The sequence below is a fragment of the Mobula hypostoma genome, chromosome 12 (assembly GCF_963921235.1).
Source record: "Mobula hypostoma chromosome 12, sMobHyp1.1, whole genome shotgun sequence".
Lineage (NCBI taxonomy): Eukaryota > Metazoa > Chordata > Chondrichthyes > Myliobatiformes > Myliobatidae > Mobula > Mobula hypostoma.
Genome location: NC_086108.1, coordinates 95971385 through 95988578, shown reverse-complemented (window position 1 = coordinate 95988578; position 17194 = coordinate 95971385). Strand labels below are relative to the sequence as shown.

The 17194-nt window shown below is 39.6% G+C and overlaps 1 protein-coding gene across 3 annotated transcripts in view; it reads left to right on the top strand.

Moving 5' to 3' along the window:
* The window catches only part of LOC134355022 (bromodomain-containing protein 3-like), a 145436-nt gene that overhangs the window by 89529 nt on the left and 38713 nt on the right, over positions 1 to 17194 (top strand). For all 3 annotated transcript variants that reach the window (XM_063064665.1, XM_063064664.1, XM_063064663.1), the window contains 3 exons: positions 2815 to 3107; positions 3203 to 3322; positions 3410 to 3541. In XM_063064665.1, coding sequence (XP_062920735.1) covers positions 2815 to 3107; positions 3203 to 3322; positions 3410 to 3541 — 545 coding nt within the window. The remainder of the gene's footprint in view (positions 1 to 2814; positions 3108 to 3202; positions 3323 to 3409; positions 3542 to 17194) is intronic.

Genomic DNA, 17194 nt, shown 5'->3' with positions numbered 1-17194 from the left:
TGTGCAATAGTTTGCTATTTTTACCTCTTTTTGTCATGAAGTTAAGCCATCGTACAAGAAATATATGAAGTCAAAGCAGTGACATTATATTGCTGCTCCAGTAATTATTGAAATGGGTTAAAAGGAAAAGAACAAAGATCTGAATTGTTGTGCTCTAATTTCATTGTTCAGGTTACTGAGATTTTTTCTGGAAGAATTCTACTGGAACTTTGTAAATTACATTGCTTTCAGTTACAGATTGTAACATTTGTCATCCTGAGCACTTTTAAACTGGTTGCAGCTGTCATATTTTAAGTGATTACCAAAAGGCATTTAAATATCCTTTAGATGTGAAGCATTATGCCTTAAGTTTATGCATCTTAATCAGAAGGGAACAAAACTGGGGCCTTTGTAGTTTTTGATATACTGTATAAAATGACTTGAATGAAACTGTAGAAGGGTGGTTTAGTAAGTTTGTTAACACAAAAATTGGTAGAGTTGTGAATATTGTGTAGGACTTTCAAAGAACGCAACAGAATATAGATCTTCAGAATCAGGTTTAATATCATTGCCGTATGTCGTGAAATTTGTTAACTTTACAGCAGCAGTACAATGAAATACATGATAAATAGGAAAAAAAACTAAGTTGCTTTAAGTGTATATATACTGTATGTATGTCTATTAAATGGTTAAGTTAAAATATGTGGTGCAAAACAAAATTTAAAAGGTAGTGAGGTAGCGTCCAAGGGTTCAATGTCCATTTAGGAATCAGATGGCAGAGGGAAAGAAGCTATTCCTGAATCGCTGAGTGTGTGCCTTCAGGCTTCTGTACCTCCTTTCTGACAGTAACAGTGTGAAGAGGGCATGTCTTGGGTATCTTAAATGATACTATTGTACCTGTCTCAACCACTTCTTTGGGCATCTCATTCCATATACTCATCACCCTCTGTATAGAAAATGCTGCTGCCCAGTGCTCTTAAATCTTTCCCCTCCTGAGAGCAGTTATTATCCTACTACCATCAAGCACCTGAACCAGTGCAGATAATTTCACTCACCACTACTCTGAACTGATATTATAATCGACAGATTCACTTTCAAGAACTCTTTACAACTCATGTTATCTATTATTTTTATTTGTGCAGTTTGTCGTCTTTTGCACATTGGTTGTTTGTTTGCATGTAGTTTTTTTTTTAAAATGTTTCCCTGCAGATGACTGCAAGAAAATTAATCCTAAAGCTCAACATTTAAGGATCAAAGTACATTTTTTATCAAAGTATATGTACCATATAAAACCTTCAGATTCATCTTCTTGCAGGCAGCCACAAAACAAAGAAATACAATCCACAAGAAAACACACACAACAAAAGACCACCACACAGCCAATGTGTAAAAGAGGAACAGTCACGCAAATAGTTTTTTAAAAAACAATTAAATAACACACAGAACAAACTGCAGTGCCCCCGAAAGTGAGTCCACGGCTGTAGAGATAGTTCAGCACAGAGACACAGGAAGCCAGTCCAGGAGCCTGATGGATTTAGGGCAACAGCTGCTCCCGAACCTGACCAAGTGGGATCCAAGGCTCCTGCACTTCCCATCTGATTGTAGTAGCAAGAAGAGAGGGAGACTAGTCAAGTGCAGGCAGGTTTAAAAACTTCTGCCTTCGGCCTTGGTGACTTTAATCTTGTTCGATGTTTCAATTGGTGCAGAGTAATGGAGCCAAGGACAGGTTTGTCTTCCGCTGTCAGGCCTCAATACAGTGTCCACCCCCAGTGATGGCTGCCCCTGCCATACATGCATTTTCAAGAGTCTAGTTCGCCGAATTTCCCAGGAAATCGCAAAATCACCAGTTTGTTCAAACGTACGTCCCTTAAAGTACAGACTGCAATGATCACAGTTCAGAAGAAATGTATGTAATGAAGTATGTGGTAATTTTGTGAGCTGCCTGCAAGGCATTGCTGGAGGTCGCCAGTGCCATCTTGGTAAGGAAGTATATGATGACCCATGCGTACTTTGATGATAAGTTTACTTTGAATGTTGAACTGACCTCAGCCTGGATGCCTGGAACTCGCTGTTGGGGCTGGTTGTAGAAGCTGAAATAATAGGACTATACTTCCCTCGTACACAGTACTTTTCTTGCATGGATGTAAGGTATTGACTGTGCAGGGGAATGGTTAGATTGATTGTGAAGTGGGTTTATACAAGCAAGTGCAACATAATAAGCTGAAAGGCTGGTACTGGGCTGTACTGTTCTATGTTCACCTTAAATCTGTGCTACCTAATTTTGGACTCTCATACTCGGGAGAGAAAAGATTGTTACTGTCCACTTTATGCCTCTCCTAATTTCAAATATCTCTCAATGTTGCCCTTCATTTGTCTAATGCAGGCCTGTAAACCTGATCAGAACATCATAAATCTTTTCTGAACTCTTTCCAATTTAACCACATCTTTCCTATATTAGGCACGAAATCCTCCTTTTTTTTTATTATTGAGATACAGCATGGAATGGGCCCTTCCAGCTCCTCAAGCTACGCCGCCCAGCAACCCCCCAGTTTAATGCTAGCCTAATCAAAGGACAATTTACAATGACCAATTAACCTACCAACCAGTACGCTTTTCAACTGTGGGAGGAAACTGGAGCACCGGGAGGAAACCTACACAGTCATGAGGAAAGCATCCAAACTCCTTACAGGCAGTGGTAGGAATTGAACCTGGGTCGCCTGTACTGTAAAGCGTTGTACTAACCACTACACTGTGTACTAAATATTTCTAGCTGAAATGTTGAGGAGGACTGTTTAAAGCTGCTAACTTTGCTAGTGAATGTACTTAATTATACAGGCAGTCAAAGAAACTGAAGCAGAAAGCTCCTGTTTTGTGTGATTCAGAAGAAGAGGATAATGCTAAGCCAATGACTTATGATGAAAAGAGGCAACTGAGTCTTGACATAAATAAGCTTCCTGGTGACAAACTGGGGCGTGTTGTCCACATAATACAGTCAAAGGAGCTATCCTTGAGAGACTCTGATCCAGATGAAATAGAAATTGACTTTGAAACTTTAAAACCATCAACACTAAGAGAACTGGAAAGATATGTTATGGCATGTCTAAGAAAGAAACAAAAAAATCTTGTTTGTGAGTATTAAATTCTCTTGTGTGTAATTTTCTTATTTAGAATGGTGGGTAGTTTATTTTCCTTTTTATTTCTTTGATGGTGTTGTATTGTGTAGCAAAGAAAGCACGAGGAAGATCTAAGGAAGAAATTCAATTGGAAAGAAAACAAGAGCTAGAGAAAAGATTACAGGATATGACCGGACATCTGAATTCTGGAAAGAAGCAAGCAAAAATATGTATGTACTTGGTATGCTAATGCAGTAATATTATTCTGCTCAGGCCATTCATATTTGAATTCAGTATGCTTTTATTATTTTTAACAGCTCAAAAGAACGATCCTGCAGAAGGAAGGGGTGGATTTCCCAGATTAAGTGACAGCAGCAGTTCCTCAGACTCTGAAAGTGACAGCAGCAGTAGTGACTCTAGTTCTTCATCTAGCAGTGATTCTGAACCAGGTTAGATGTCAACCTCTGTCTGTAAATAAATGCAGTCAGATGTTTAATCACTTCAATCCCACCTCTGTTGCTCACAGTGACTCTTAATGTTATGTTTATTATGGAGTCATTACCGAAAACTGAAATGGTTAACTTCAGTCCTGCTTGACACAACATTGGAGGCTGAAAGTGATTCCATAATGAGTGGGGGGGATTGAGAAAGATCTTGTGCACATCAATACAGTACTTGCATTGTAATGTCTTTCATTCAAATATTGTGAGGAAAAGCCCGTCATATCCCCATCTTAAAAAAAAAAGTCATTTTTTTAAAAAATCCGATGCTTTAGCCAGTAAATGTGTCAATGTTTTCACCCAGAGGGGGAATTTTGAGCACTGGAGTATACTTTGTAATAGGCAACAAATTTATGTGTAAAGACAGCTACAGATTCTGAAAATACATATCAAGCCAGCAATTCTGAAGAGAAACTTGGGTCATAGTTAAAATCTCCACCTGTCATATGAAATAACGTATTACCTAGACTTTGTCATATCTCTTCAGAAGTTCAGGATGACTGGCTTTGTATTTTTAGCATTTCTTGCCTTTTCCCATTTTACCACCCAATCAATCAGCAATGACTAAAACCTTAAATATAAATGCTTATGACTTAAAAAAATAACTGGAGTTCACCATTAACATTTTTGTAATCTTCTATGTTCAATATATATATATATATATATAATATGTATGTATGTTTGTAACTTGTGATTTTCTTTTTGTAGCAAAGTGCCTAGTATGACATGAAAAGACAGTCAACCATGTGGAAATTGTGACAAGTCACTTAAAAGTGATATTTTATTATTTTCACTCTGTGGTACACCTTCAGCACAATATTGTAACACTTATGAACTTTTTGAACGGCTGCTGTGTTCATGGCTGATACAGCTATGAACACAGCAGCTAGGTGCAAGCAAATAGGCTGGCAGAACATTGAAGAGCTGATCTCCATGTACAGTGAGTAATCTACAGCAAGTGGTTCAGGGAGTAGTCTATGACAGGAACAAAATGATTGTAGTATTTTGATGACTATACGATCAGAGCATTTGTATCATCTCTTTAAGAAAAAAAGACCACAAGGTAGTGCATTTGCTTTTCCATTTTCAGAGCTGCACAAATATTAACAATAATCTCTTAACAGATTTTGAGCTTCTAGTAAATGTGTTGTAGCTTCCTTACTCACACCTGATCTGCAATATGGATAGATAATCATCTTTATAATAGGATGGGTTTGCCATTCAATATTATGATACTAATGTATCAATGTTATAAATTACTGCAGTATTCAGCAAATAGTGTTTTCTCCAGGTAGAGCATCGCTAACTGATTTTTTTGTTTTATTTAGGCCTCTGCTGGAGTCATTTGATTCCAAGTATTTTCTTTTTGCATTCTGTATTTGTAATTCTTCAATAAGCTTGTTCTGTCAAGAAGAACAGTTAAAACTTGAGTACATTGATGGAAATTGTAATTGTTACATCATTTGTATGGTTACTGGAGCTAAAATCTGTGACCTAAATCCTACTAAATGAGAACTTAAGCACTGATTGAAACACTGCTTCTAATTTTATCCTGTTTTCTGACACTAAGAGATTTTGCAAAATAATTTAAGGATTTAATTACAGATAGCAAAGGAGCCAATTAGCCCATTAGACAAACTTACCTTGTACAGATAAGTGGTAATTTTTTTCTAAAATGTGTCCAATGAAAATGCAATTTAGTATGTAGACTTCTCCTCATTCAGTGTTTAGACTATTTGATGGATCACACAATAAATATATTTAAATCATTTATCTTGTGTTAGATCTGATGTAAATTTGAAAATGATTGAGGGAAAAATGGTCGCTCAGGACATGGACGACAATGCATTGTGCAAATATAATTAGCTACACTCTTGCTTGATTTGAAGCAGAGTAGAAGAAACCTTGAATGGTTTTAGTTAGTTTTTACTATGCTTCCTTTTAATTGAAGGAAATAAAAGAAAAGCCATGGATTTGCAAATATTTTATATGCAAGTTAAGCACTCACCCTTAAGTGAAGAGGTAAGTGTTTGATCTTTCCAATTACTTCCATAATGTGTTCCAGATGCATGTTTTAATTGTAAAGTCCAAACCAATTCAATATTTCCCTATAACTCAGGTCCTTAAATCCCAGCAACACCCCTGTAAACTTTCTTTGCACTCTTTCAATCTTATTGATATCTTTCCTATTGATAAGAAACTGCACAATACTCCGAATTTGGCCTCACTAACATCTTCTACAACTTCAACTCCTGTACTCAATACTCTTGATTTATGAAAACCATTCTTCCAAAAGCTCACTTTACAACCCTATCTACCTGTGTCACCACTTCCATGGAATTCTTGATCAGTAGTCCCAGATCCCTTTGTTCTACGGCACTCCTCAGTAAGTACTACACTGGTTTGCCCTCCCAAACTGCAACACTTCACTTGTCGACATAGGACATGGACAGTACAGCACAGAAACAGGCCCTTTGGAATGTTGTGCCAAACCATTTAAATTAGTAATCAAATGGCAAACTAAGCTAACCTCTTCTGCCTACACAATGTCCATGTGCTTCCTCACTTTCATGTGCCTGTCTAAACGTCTCTTAGAAGTCTTTAATGTTTTTGCCTCTACCACCACCCCAGGATGTACATTCCAGGCACTCTCCACTGTGTGTATATTTAAAAAAAAACTTGACTCTAACATCTCCTTTGAAATTGCCTCCTCTCACCTGAAATGCATGCCCTTTGGTATTAGACAAATTAAAACCCTTGGAAAAAGGTATTGTCTGTCTACTCTGTCCTTGCCTCTCATAATCTTATAAACCTCTATTAGATCTCCCCTCTGTTTCCACTGCTCCAGAAAAACACAATAATGGCCTGACAGAATATTCCCCAGGCTGCTCCATGTGGCGAGGGAAGAGATTACTGAGGATCTTTATGTCCTCGTTGTCCATGGGAATGGTACCGGAGGATTGGAGGGAGGCGAATGTTGTCCCCTTGTTCAAAAAAGGTAGTAGGGATAGTCCGGGTAATTATAGACCAGTGAGCCTTATGTCTATGGTGGGAAAGCTGTTGGAAAAGATTCTTAGAGATAGGATCTGTGGGCATTTAGAGAATCATGGTCTGATCAGGGACAGTCAGCATGGCTTTGTGAAGGGCAGATCGTGTCTAATAAGACTGACAGAGTTCTTTGAGGAGGTGACCAGGCTTATAGATGAGGGTAGTGCAGTGGATGTGATCTATATGGATTTTAGTAAGGCATTTGACAAGGTTCCACATGGTAGGCTTATTCAGAAAGTCAGAAGGCATGGGATCCAGGGAAGTTTGGCCAGGTGGATTCAGAATTGGCTTGCCTGCAGAAGGCAGAGGGTCGTGGTGGAGGGGGTACATTCAGATTGGAGGATTGTGACTAGTGGTGTCCCACAAGGATCTGTTCTGGGACCTCTACTTTTTGTGGTTTTTATTAACAACTTGGATGTCGGGGTAGAAGGGTGGGTTGGCAAGTTTGCAGATGACACAGAGGTTAGTGATGTTGTAGATATTGTAGAGGATTGTCGAAGATTGCAGAGAGACATTGATAGGATGCAGAAGTGGGCTGAGAAGTGGCAGATGGAGTTCAACCCGGAGAAGTGTGAGGTGGTACACTTTGGAAGGACAAACTCCAAGGCAAAGTAAATGGCAGGATACTTGGTAGTGTGGAGGAGCAGAGGGATCTGGGGGTACATGTCCACAGATCCCTGAAAGTTGCCTCACAGGTGGATAGGGTAGTTAAGAAAGCTTATGGGGTGTTAGCTTTCATAAGTCGAGGGATAGAGTTTAAGAGTTGCGATGTAACGATGCAGCTCTATAAAACTCTGGTTAGGCCACTCTTGGAGTACTGTGTCCAGTTCTGGTTGCCTCACTATAGGAAGGATGTGGAAGCATTGGAAAGGATACAGAGGAGATTTACCAGGATGCTGCCTGGTTTAGAGAGTATGCATTATGATCAAAGATTAAGGAAGCTAGGGCTTTACTCTTTGGAGAGAAGGAGGGTGAGAGGAGACATGATAGAGGTGTACAAGATAATAAGAGGAATAGATAGAGTGGATAGCCAGCGCCTCTTCTCCAGGGCACCACTGCTTAATACAAGAGGACATGGCTTTAAGGTAAGGGGTGGGAAGTTCAAGGGGGATATTAGAGGAAGGTTTTTTACTCAGAGTGGTTGGTGCATGGAATGCACTGCCTGAGTCAGTGGTGGAGGCAGATACACTTGTGAAGTTTAAGAGACTACTAGACAGGTATATGGAGGAATTTAAGATGGAGGGGGTTATATGGAAGGCAGGGTTTAAGGGTCGGCACAACATTGTGGGCCGAAGGGCCTATAATGTGCTGTACTATTCTATATTCTATGTTTGTCCAACCTCTCATTAAATAGCACATGCCCTCTAGTCTAGGCAACATCCTGGTAAGCCTCTTCTGTACCCTCTCTGAAGCCTTAACATCTTCCTATAATGGGGTTATTGGAACTGTATGCAACTAGTATTTTATAAAGCTGCAATATATTTTCCTATCTTTAGAACTCAGTGCCTCGACTATAAAGATCCAGTCAAGATGCACTAGCGAATAAAATTTCCTCAGGCAATGTCTTCCAAATAGTCCACAGAACTATTCATTTCCCTTTTCTAGGTTTTTTAAAATCTTAAATGTGTTTCTGGAACTGTTGGCGCCTGCAGCTTACAGTCTGGAGATTGAGTGATCTAATGCTTTGCAGCCTCCAAGAAAATTCCGTGAGACGATCGCAAGTGGACTCGAGGCAAGGAAGTTCAGAGACAGTGCAAGTCCACGATCAACTCCATTTCTCGCCGATTAAAGCAAAGAGGGTGACTGAAACATCAAGGCAAATGCAGAGGTGAGCAGGTAGTCAGTGCTGGCGACCTGCTCCTTGCTCGCTGCTGTGACCGATTTCTTGCTACTGCTGGATAAGGTGTCGGCGTGTGACGGATCTTGGAAAGCCTCTGCGTTCAAGTGGTCTCTTTCTTTCCCTCGATGCTGTTGTTGAATGTTTCTGAAGTTCTGCAAGTTATGAATTGGGTTGTGAACTGTCAAATTGTTCAGATTGATTTGATTCAGTCTATTTTTTATTGCATTCTGTGTTTCACCCTTTTTCTTGTTGCCGTTTGGTGTGATTTGTTGTTTATGCGGGGGAGAGGGTTGGGGGTTTGTGGTTTGATGTTCTTGTTGCCGTTTGGTGTGATTTGTTGTTTATGCGGGGGAGAGGGTTGGGGGTTTGTGGTTTGATGTTCTTGTTGCCGTTTGGTGTGATTTGTTGTTTATGCGGGGGAGAGGGTTGGGGGTTTGTGGTTTGATGTTCTTGTTGCCGTTTGGTGTGATTTGTTGTTTATGCGGGGGAGAGGGTTGGGGGTTTGTGGTTTGATGTTCTTGTTGCCGTTTGGTGTGATTTGTTGTTTATGCGGGGGAGAGGGTTGGGGGTTTGTGGTTTGATGTTCTTGTTGCCGTTTGGTGTGATTTGTTGTTTATGCGGGGGAGAGGGTTGGGGGTTTGTGGTTTGATGTTCTTGTTGCCGTTTGGTGTGATTTGTTGTTTATGCGGGGGAGAGGGTTGGGGGTTTGTGGTTTGATGTTCTTGTTGCCGTTTGGTGTGATTTGTTGTTTATGCGGGGGAGAGGGTTGGGGGTTTGTGGTTTGATGTTCTTGTTGCCGTTTGGTGTGATTTGTTGTTTATGCGGGGGAGAGGGTTGGGGGTTTGTGGTTTGATGTTCTTGTTGCCGTTTGGTGTGATTTGTTGTTTATGCAGGGGAGAGGGTTGGGGGTTTGTGGTTTTGATGTTCTTGTTGCCGTTTGGTGTGGTTGTGTAATTTTTTTAATGCGGGGAGGGAGGTTGATGTATTTCTTTGAACGACTTCCTTGGTTTTCTTTGTTTCATGGAAATCTGGAGAAGATGAGTCTGAGTTCTATACTGTATAAATACTTTGATAATAAATGAACCTTTCGTGCCTTAACCACCCTACCAACCTGTTAGCCACTTTCAGGGATCTATAAACTTGGACCCCAAGATCTCGCTGATCAACACTGTTAAGGATTTTGCCCTTAATGGTATGTTGTTTCTTGGAATTTGATCTATCAAGGTGTGACACATCTGGCTGGGTTAAAATCAATCTGCCATTTCTCCACCCATATCTGCCACTGATCTATATCCCTCTGTATTCTTTGCCAGTCTTCTACACTATCCACAACACCACCAATCTTTGTATCATCTGCAAACTTACTAACCCACCCAGCTACAGTACATTCTCATCCAGATCATTTATATACATCATAAACAGCAGATGTCTTAGTACAAATCCCAATGGAACTCTATTAATCCAGATTTTCAGCTAGAGTAAGTCCCTTTGAGCACAACTCTGTCTTTTATAGGCAAGCTAGTTGTGAATCCAAACAGCCAAATCACCACTGATCCCATGCATATTAACCTTCTGGATGAGCGTCCCATGAGGGCCCTTGTCAAACACATTACTAAAATCCATTAAGACACCACTGACAGTTCTGCCTTCATCAAGCATTCTTGTTACCTCATCAAAAATCTCAATCAAGCTAGCAAGACACAACTTGCTGGCTTTCCCTAATTAGCTCATTTTCCCAAGTGCTGATAAATCCTATCCATAAGAATTCTCTCCAGTAACTTCCCTACCACTGACGAGAAACTCACTGCCCTATGGTTTCTAGGAATATCCCCAGCAATGATCCCTTGAGTCTTTTTTTACAGCCCATGCAGACCAACCATTGCTCTGAGATGGACATTTTTACACAGCCAGAAAACTGCCCGGCACTTAAAATGTTTATTTTTGTAATGTGCATACTTAAAAATTGAAATATCACATACTTTTATTTACTGAAATACAGTACAAGAAAGAAAATCTTTCATGTATTGTAAACTTTTAAACTTTGTGTCAGTGTTCAGCAGATTGGTGGTTTATTAACAACGAGCTACCAACTTGTTACAATTAGTAACGGTGTTGTAACTTGAAACACTGTCAGTGTCAATATGTGGAAGCTCTAATATGTTTCAAAGTAAATGTGGTATGTTTATTTAAAAAATTTATGGATTATATTCATTAACACAATTTAACATTTCAAATTAATGGCATAATATCAAAATTATATAAACATTGTATAAAAGAAAATTTGAGCTGCGCAGCAACAAAGGCTATGTGCACGGGAGCATTTCAGTTTCTCCGCAGCCATGCACCCACACAGTTTAGAGGGAACAGTGATCCCTGGTTCCCTTATTGAATAATGGAACAACATCAGCTTTTCACCAGTCCTCCTGACCTCGCCTGTGGTTGGAGAAGACACAAGGATGTTGGTCAAGGCCCCAGCAATCTCTCTTGCCTCTCTCAATAACCTGGGGTTTATTCCATCAAGCCCTGGGCACTTATCCACCCAACACTGCCTCCTCCTCTAACTCGAAGTGCCCTAGCATGTCAATACACTCAGCACTGATCTCCCTGCCCTTTGTCTCCTTCTCCTTGGTAAATACCAAAGTAATGTACTCATTAAGGATCTCCCCACACCTTCTGCATTCGAACAAATGTTTTCCCCCTTAAACTTAAGAGGTCCTACCCACTCCCTAGTTATCCTCTTGCTCATATAGAATACCTTCGAATTCATCTTATTCCCACTTGTCAAGGACTTCTCATGGCCCTTCTGGCTTTTCTACCTCCCTTCTTGAGTTATTTTCTGGCTATTTTGCCAATTTGTTTTCTGGGAATTCTGCCGTTTTCAGTCAATTTTTCCAGCTGGTCCATAACCTGCTGCAAGCTTTGATTGCCTTACTCACTGTCCACCATACCTCCAATCTTACTGCCATCTGCAAATTTGCTGCTCCAGTTTACCACATTATCATCCAAATCTTTGATATTGTTGACAGACAACAATGGACCCAGAACAGATCCTTGCAGATCTTCAAACTTGCATGCTAAGTTCTCAATAAGGATGGCATCTTAGAATGTTGAGCTTGACTGAAGATATTAAGCTCTCAATTTCATGCATTTACCATGCTGGAGAGTCACTCAGTCTGTGAGAAGCAAATGTGGTTAGTTAGCTCCATTTGATTTCTTTATTATGTATCGAGTATGGCTGTAAGCAGCAGAGCACCAAGGTCTACATCGGGGTGGCCAACCTTTTACATTCCATGCGTCAGTTTTTTCATGCTTGAGTTCAGATGCGATTTTTTTTTCTTTTTCCCCCCACGCAGGAATTCTATATTAACATGTTTTCACAAGAATTGTGGGGGGTACAAGAGTTGTAACTCATGCGTGAAAAAATTGATGCATGGAATGTAAAAGGTTGGCCACCCCTGGTCTACATTATACGCCTCATATCTTTGCCATTTGGATGTTACCATGAAGCTGGCATAGATTTTGTTTACAGTAGATGTTTTTTTTCACCTTGCATACGGCTGGCTGTAAACATTATAATGTGTTTTACTGGAGGTGTTCCATAATCCAGCTCCTGATCTAATGCAGAAGCATCCTCAGTTCCTGTAAGGAGAGTTTTTTTTTTAAGGGAACAATCATCAACCAGATAGATTGTAGAATACTGAGAGTGGTACTAAGTCATAAAATGGCTTGGTATAAAGCATAAATTACATGCAAATCAAATACAGACCAGAAAATAAAAATTGGAATGAATGAATTAGGAAATAGTTGAAAGACAAAAAAAAACAGATGTTTTTCTAAAGGATTGAGATTCCATAGTTGTAAAATTGAATATTCAGAATCAAAGAGGTGGTTCTGTAGTAATGAACCTTTAAAAATACACATTCCCGGCAGCAGCAACCCGAAATTTTACTGACCTCTTGTGTGGAGATTGTGGTCAAATCTTCAACCTGTTTCCATTGCTTGCATTGTGATGCCACATCTGGTAGAGGTATCCATGCTTAACTTGCCGGAAGTTGCTCTTCAGTTTACTCTGTTATACTTTGCTGTGTTATGACAGTGGCACTAATGGCATTGCCATCTATCCTTTAAATGAGTGAATCTTCATTCTGAAGCTCTGCTGCCTAGGTCAAGGTTCTTTCTTGAAGGGAAGGTCTTGTACCATCTAACTTAAATCTTTTGTCACCTTTCATTCAAACTGGAACAGTACAGACCCAACCTACTCAACCCATCCTCTTAAGTCAGGAATCATCCTCATGAACCTTTCTGAATTGCCTCCAATGCAAGAGTATCCCTCCTTAAATTAGGAAACAAAGCTACAAGATATCTGCTTTTATGCTCCACCCCTTTTGTGGTGAAGGCTTGCCCAAACTGAGGCATTGATTGTGTGGATAGCCAGAGGCTTTTTCCCAGGGCTGAAGAGGCTAACACGAGAGGCATAGTTTTAAGGTGCTTGGAAGCAGGTTCTGAAGGGATGGCAGGGGTAAGTTTTTCCACACAGAGTGGTGGGTGTGTCAAGGCGGATACAACAGGGTCTTTTAAGAAACTCTTGGGTACATGGAGCTTAGAAAAATAGAGGGCTATGTGGTAGGGAAATTCTAGGCAGTTTCTAGAGTAGGTTACATGGTTGGCACAACATTGTGGGCCGAAGGACCTGCTATGTGCTGTAGATTTCTATGTTCTATAATAGCTGCTTGTGTCTGAATCCTGGCTTTCTGTATTTCATATATAAGGAAGTACAGCAGTATTCAATCCCCTCTACATTTAACCAATATTCTGTATCTCATAAAGTGGCTTTCCCCACATTATAATAAAAACAGTTCAGTTTTTCAAATGGATTTGTATTTTATTTACTTATTCTGTCCTTTGGCTGCTACCTTGCCTTTCTTCAACTTGTACAGAGCCAAAATGCAATTTGACCGTTTATTTCCCTCGATAGATGCTGCCTGACTTGTTGAGTTCCTCTAGCATTTCTTGTGTTTTGATCAAAATTTTCAGCATTGTCAAATTGCAGACAATCTGCAAATGTATCGATGATATCCTATACTTAAGTTGAATGTATTTTAGAAAAACTGCAGAGCATTTTAAAATTACCTTGTCCATTAATTGCTAGCTTGTTATTACAAAGAAATGCATTGATGTAGTACCTTTTGATGATAAATAGACCTACTTTATAACTAGTGCAATCATTGCTGTAGTTTAGAATATGTTAACCTGTTGGTACATAGCAAGCTGTCATGAAGTCCCACTGACACTAATGACTGGATTACAAGTTTTGAGTGTTGGTTAACAGACGAGCATCATCCAGGACCAGGAGAACAACCTGCTCTTCTGTCAACACATCTGAGTTTTTTAAATCTCTAACTGAATGGGTAAGTGGGTTCTTATTTTAATACCTGATCTGAAAGGCAGCCACCTGGCAGTGCAGTAGAACACAGCGCTTGTGTCTTGTGTGGGATTTGACCCACAACCTTCTCTATTGAGACTGTGAACACTGAACCACTTTATTGTGATTATGTAGCTGACACAAGGTTGTTAATGTGTGTATTGTTCTTTTCATTATAAACAAGGTTTGAAACAATGTCATAAAATTTCACTTTTGTAGGGAGTGTACAAATTATTGCACATAGTATTTTAATAACTAGGTGTGGCCCTAGTTATTAAAATACTATTGAGTATAGGAAGTACAGGAAGGTGGGAGTACTCAAGTTAATAGAGCATATGAAATATTACTGGTGAACATGATTAAAGAATTCCTTAAAGCATTTTATAAGTTTATATTTTGTAACAATTTTGTGTATTGTATTGAGGGGAAGAGGGTAGTTAGGGAAATAGTAGAGTTTGCAGGAAACCAATGGTGCAACTCCGCAGAATAAGAGAATGTAGTCAGGTGTTAAATCGTCCATAATGGAATGGCAGAGCAGATGGTGATGGGCCAAATGGCCTGATTCTGCTCCTGTGGCTTATGATCTTGAAATTTGAGATGGAAAGGCACTTGGGAGTCCTAGTGCAGGATTCCCTAAAGATTAATTTACAGGTTGAATCAGTAGTAAGAAAGGCAAATGCAATGTTAGCATTCATTTGAACAGGACTAGAATATAAAAGCAAAGATGTGATGCTGAGGCTTTATAAGGCATTGGTTAGACCACATGTGGAGTATTGAGGCATTTCCGGCTCGATATCTAAGAAAGGATGTGCTGGCATTGGAGATCTTTCAGAGAAACTTTGAGAATGATCCCAGGAATGAAATGGTTGATGTGTGGGAACTATTTGATAGTTCTTTGCCTGCACTCATAAGATAAGATCATAAGATCTCATTGAAACTTCCTGAATATTGAAAAGCCTAGATAACGTGGATATGGGGAGTCTGGGACCAAAAGGGCCAGCGTCAGAATAGAAAGTCGTCCCTTTAGATAGATGAGGAATTTATTTCAGCAGTGTGTGGTGAATCTGTGGAATGCCTGGCCAGAGAAGGCTGTGGAGGTCAAGTCATTTAGTATATTTAAAGTGGAATTTGATAGGCTCTTGATTAACAAGGGTGTCAAAGATTACGGGGAGTAGGCAAATGAATGATGTTGAGAGGGATAATAAATCAGCCTTAATCAAATGGCAGAGCAAAATTGATGGGCCAAGTGGCCTAATTCTGCTCCTATGTCTTATGATATTTACTAAGGCAAGGGATTGTTGATATAGCTGGAGAATTCAGGCAGTGGTCACATAATGCATGCATGAAGGGAAACACCAGGTCTCTTAGCAAGTTAAAGCTAATTAAATCAGAGTCTGATGAGATGTATTTGGGTAACAGATGACTCTTATCAGTCGCTAGCAAATCTACACTGCCTGTTGAGGAGATTCCATATGACTGGAGGAGAGGAAATGTGGTCTTTTGTCATTGAACGGCCAGGTAATTAGAGACCCATGAGTCTAAAGTATTGTCTCTGCACAAACAACAGTGGCCCAGGGCCAACAAAAGTCAGTGGTAGGGAAATTAATGGGAAATTCTGAGAGATAGGATTAATCTGCCCTTGGACAAGCAGGGGCAACTCAAAAACTCATTCTGCCTGAAAAATTTGATTTTTTTTTCAAGTAACTAAGATGTAGTAATGAGGGCAATGTGGTTAATGCTGTGTTTATTAAGGCCTCCGATAGAGCTTCACATGAGAAATTGGCCTTTCAGAGAGCAAAGCAAGTTGCAAATTAATCCAAAATTGGTTTGGCTGTAACAGTCATTAGAGGGTGATAGTGGAGGGTTGTTTTTTGTGACTGAAAATCAATGGAGTACCACAGGGAATGTAATTGGATCCTGCTGTTTGTTATACACATTAGTAATATGGAAATGAATGCAAGGGGTGTAATTAGTGAGTTTTCAGACATTGGTGGTGTGGCTCTAGGTTTTGCGATGTTGTTGATGAGATAGGCAGAGCAATAAGAGATGGATAAATTTGAGGTGATGGACTTTTGACGGGCCATTGAGGATAGGACTTTAGTATACAAGTCTGGGGAATCACTGAAAATGATGGCACAAGTGGATAAGATAGTAAAGAAGGCATGCAGGATACTTGCTTTCATTAAGGGGGCCATGCAGGTTATAGTGCAATTTTATAAACATTGGGCTGGGCCAGGCTGGAATTCTCTGTCCAATTTAAATCGCCACATGCCAGTAGGAGTGTGATTACACTGGAGAGGGTGCAGAGATGTTGCCCAGGATGAAGCATTTCATTTGATGTCTTTGTTGGAGGACAGGAGATTGAGTGACGATGTAGTAATTGTACTAAATTGAGGGGCATTGATAGGATAGATGGTAGGAAGCTTGAATACATATCAGAAATATCTAATTCCAGACCATGCACTCAAGCTTGAGGTGTGCAGTATGTTTTTAAGGGGACCTGAAGAAGAATATTTTTTTTCACCTAGGGTTTGGAAACAAACGCACTGCTTGTGTGACTGGTGGAGGCAAGTACTTAGAACATTGAAGTGGGAGCAAGATAAACTCTTAATTATACAAGCTACAAAGGCTCCAGAACAAGTGCTGGTAAATGGGATGTGTATAGGTGAGACACTTGTCGGTTGAAGGGGATTTTTCTGTGTGGCATGACACTGACTCTTGTCATTTTTGTTAAGAGTTCAGAAGGCTGTCCTCTATACCCTTACCACTTTCTGGTTTTGATCCAGAAATTCTATGATAAGATTTGAAAACTGACTGCCTTAATTGATTCATAGTTATTGCCTGGAAGTATTTGATATTATATTTGGTATATTAAATGTACATTTTTAAGTAGAGGTGGTTTGGTAACTTGTGGTACAAGTTAATAATGGCTAATTGTAATGTGTGAACTCCAGTTATGTTCGTAGTATTGTATCCAAGTAACTGCTTTGGTACCTAAAAGGTATTGAAAATAGTTCAAGTGAATATTACTGTCATTTGTGTTAATTTGCATAATGGGGAATTATCCATAAACTTTATAGTTTCATTTCCAGTACATCTATATATTTTTATAGATTGAATCGAAGGGAAATTTTTCCATGAATATAACAACTAAGTAGAAGCCATTTCTGCCTCCAGCGCTGTGGAAAAGTGGTTGGATTCCAGATCGTTTTTTTTCTAATGATAATGCATTTGAGCTAATTCAAAACACTTAAGTGTTGGCACATCGCATCAAAGCAGCTCCTTGTTTTCT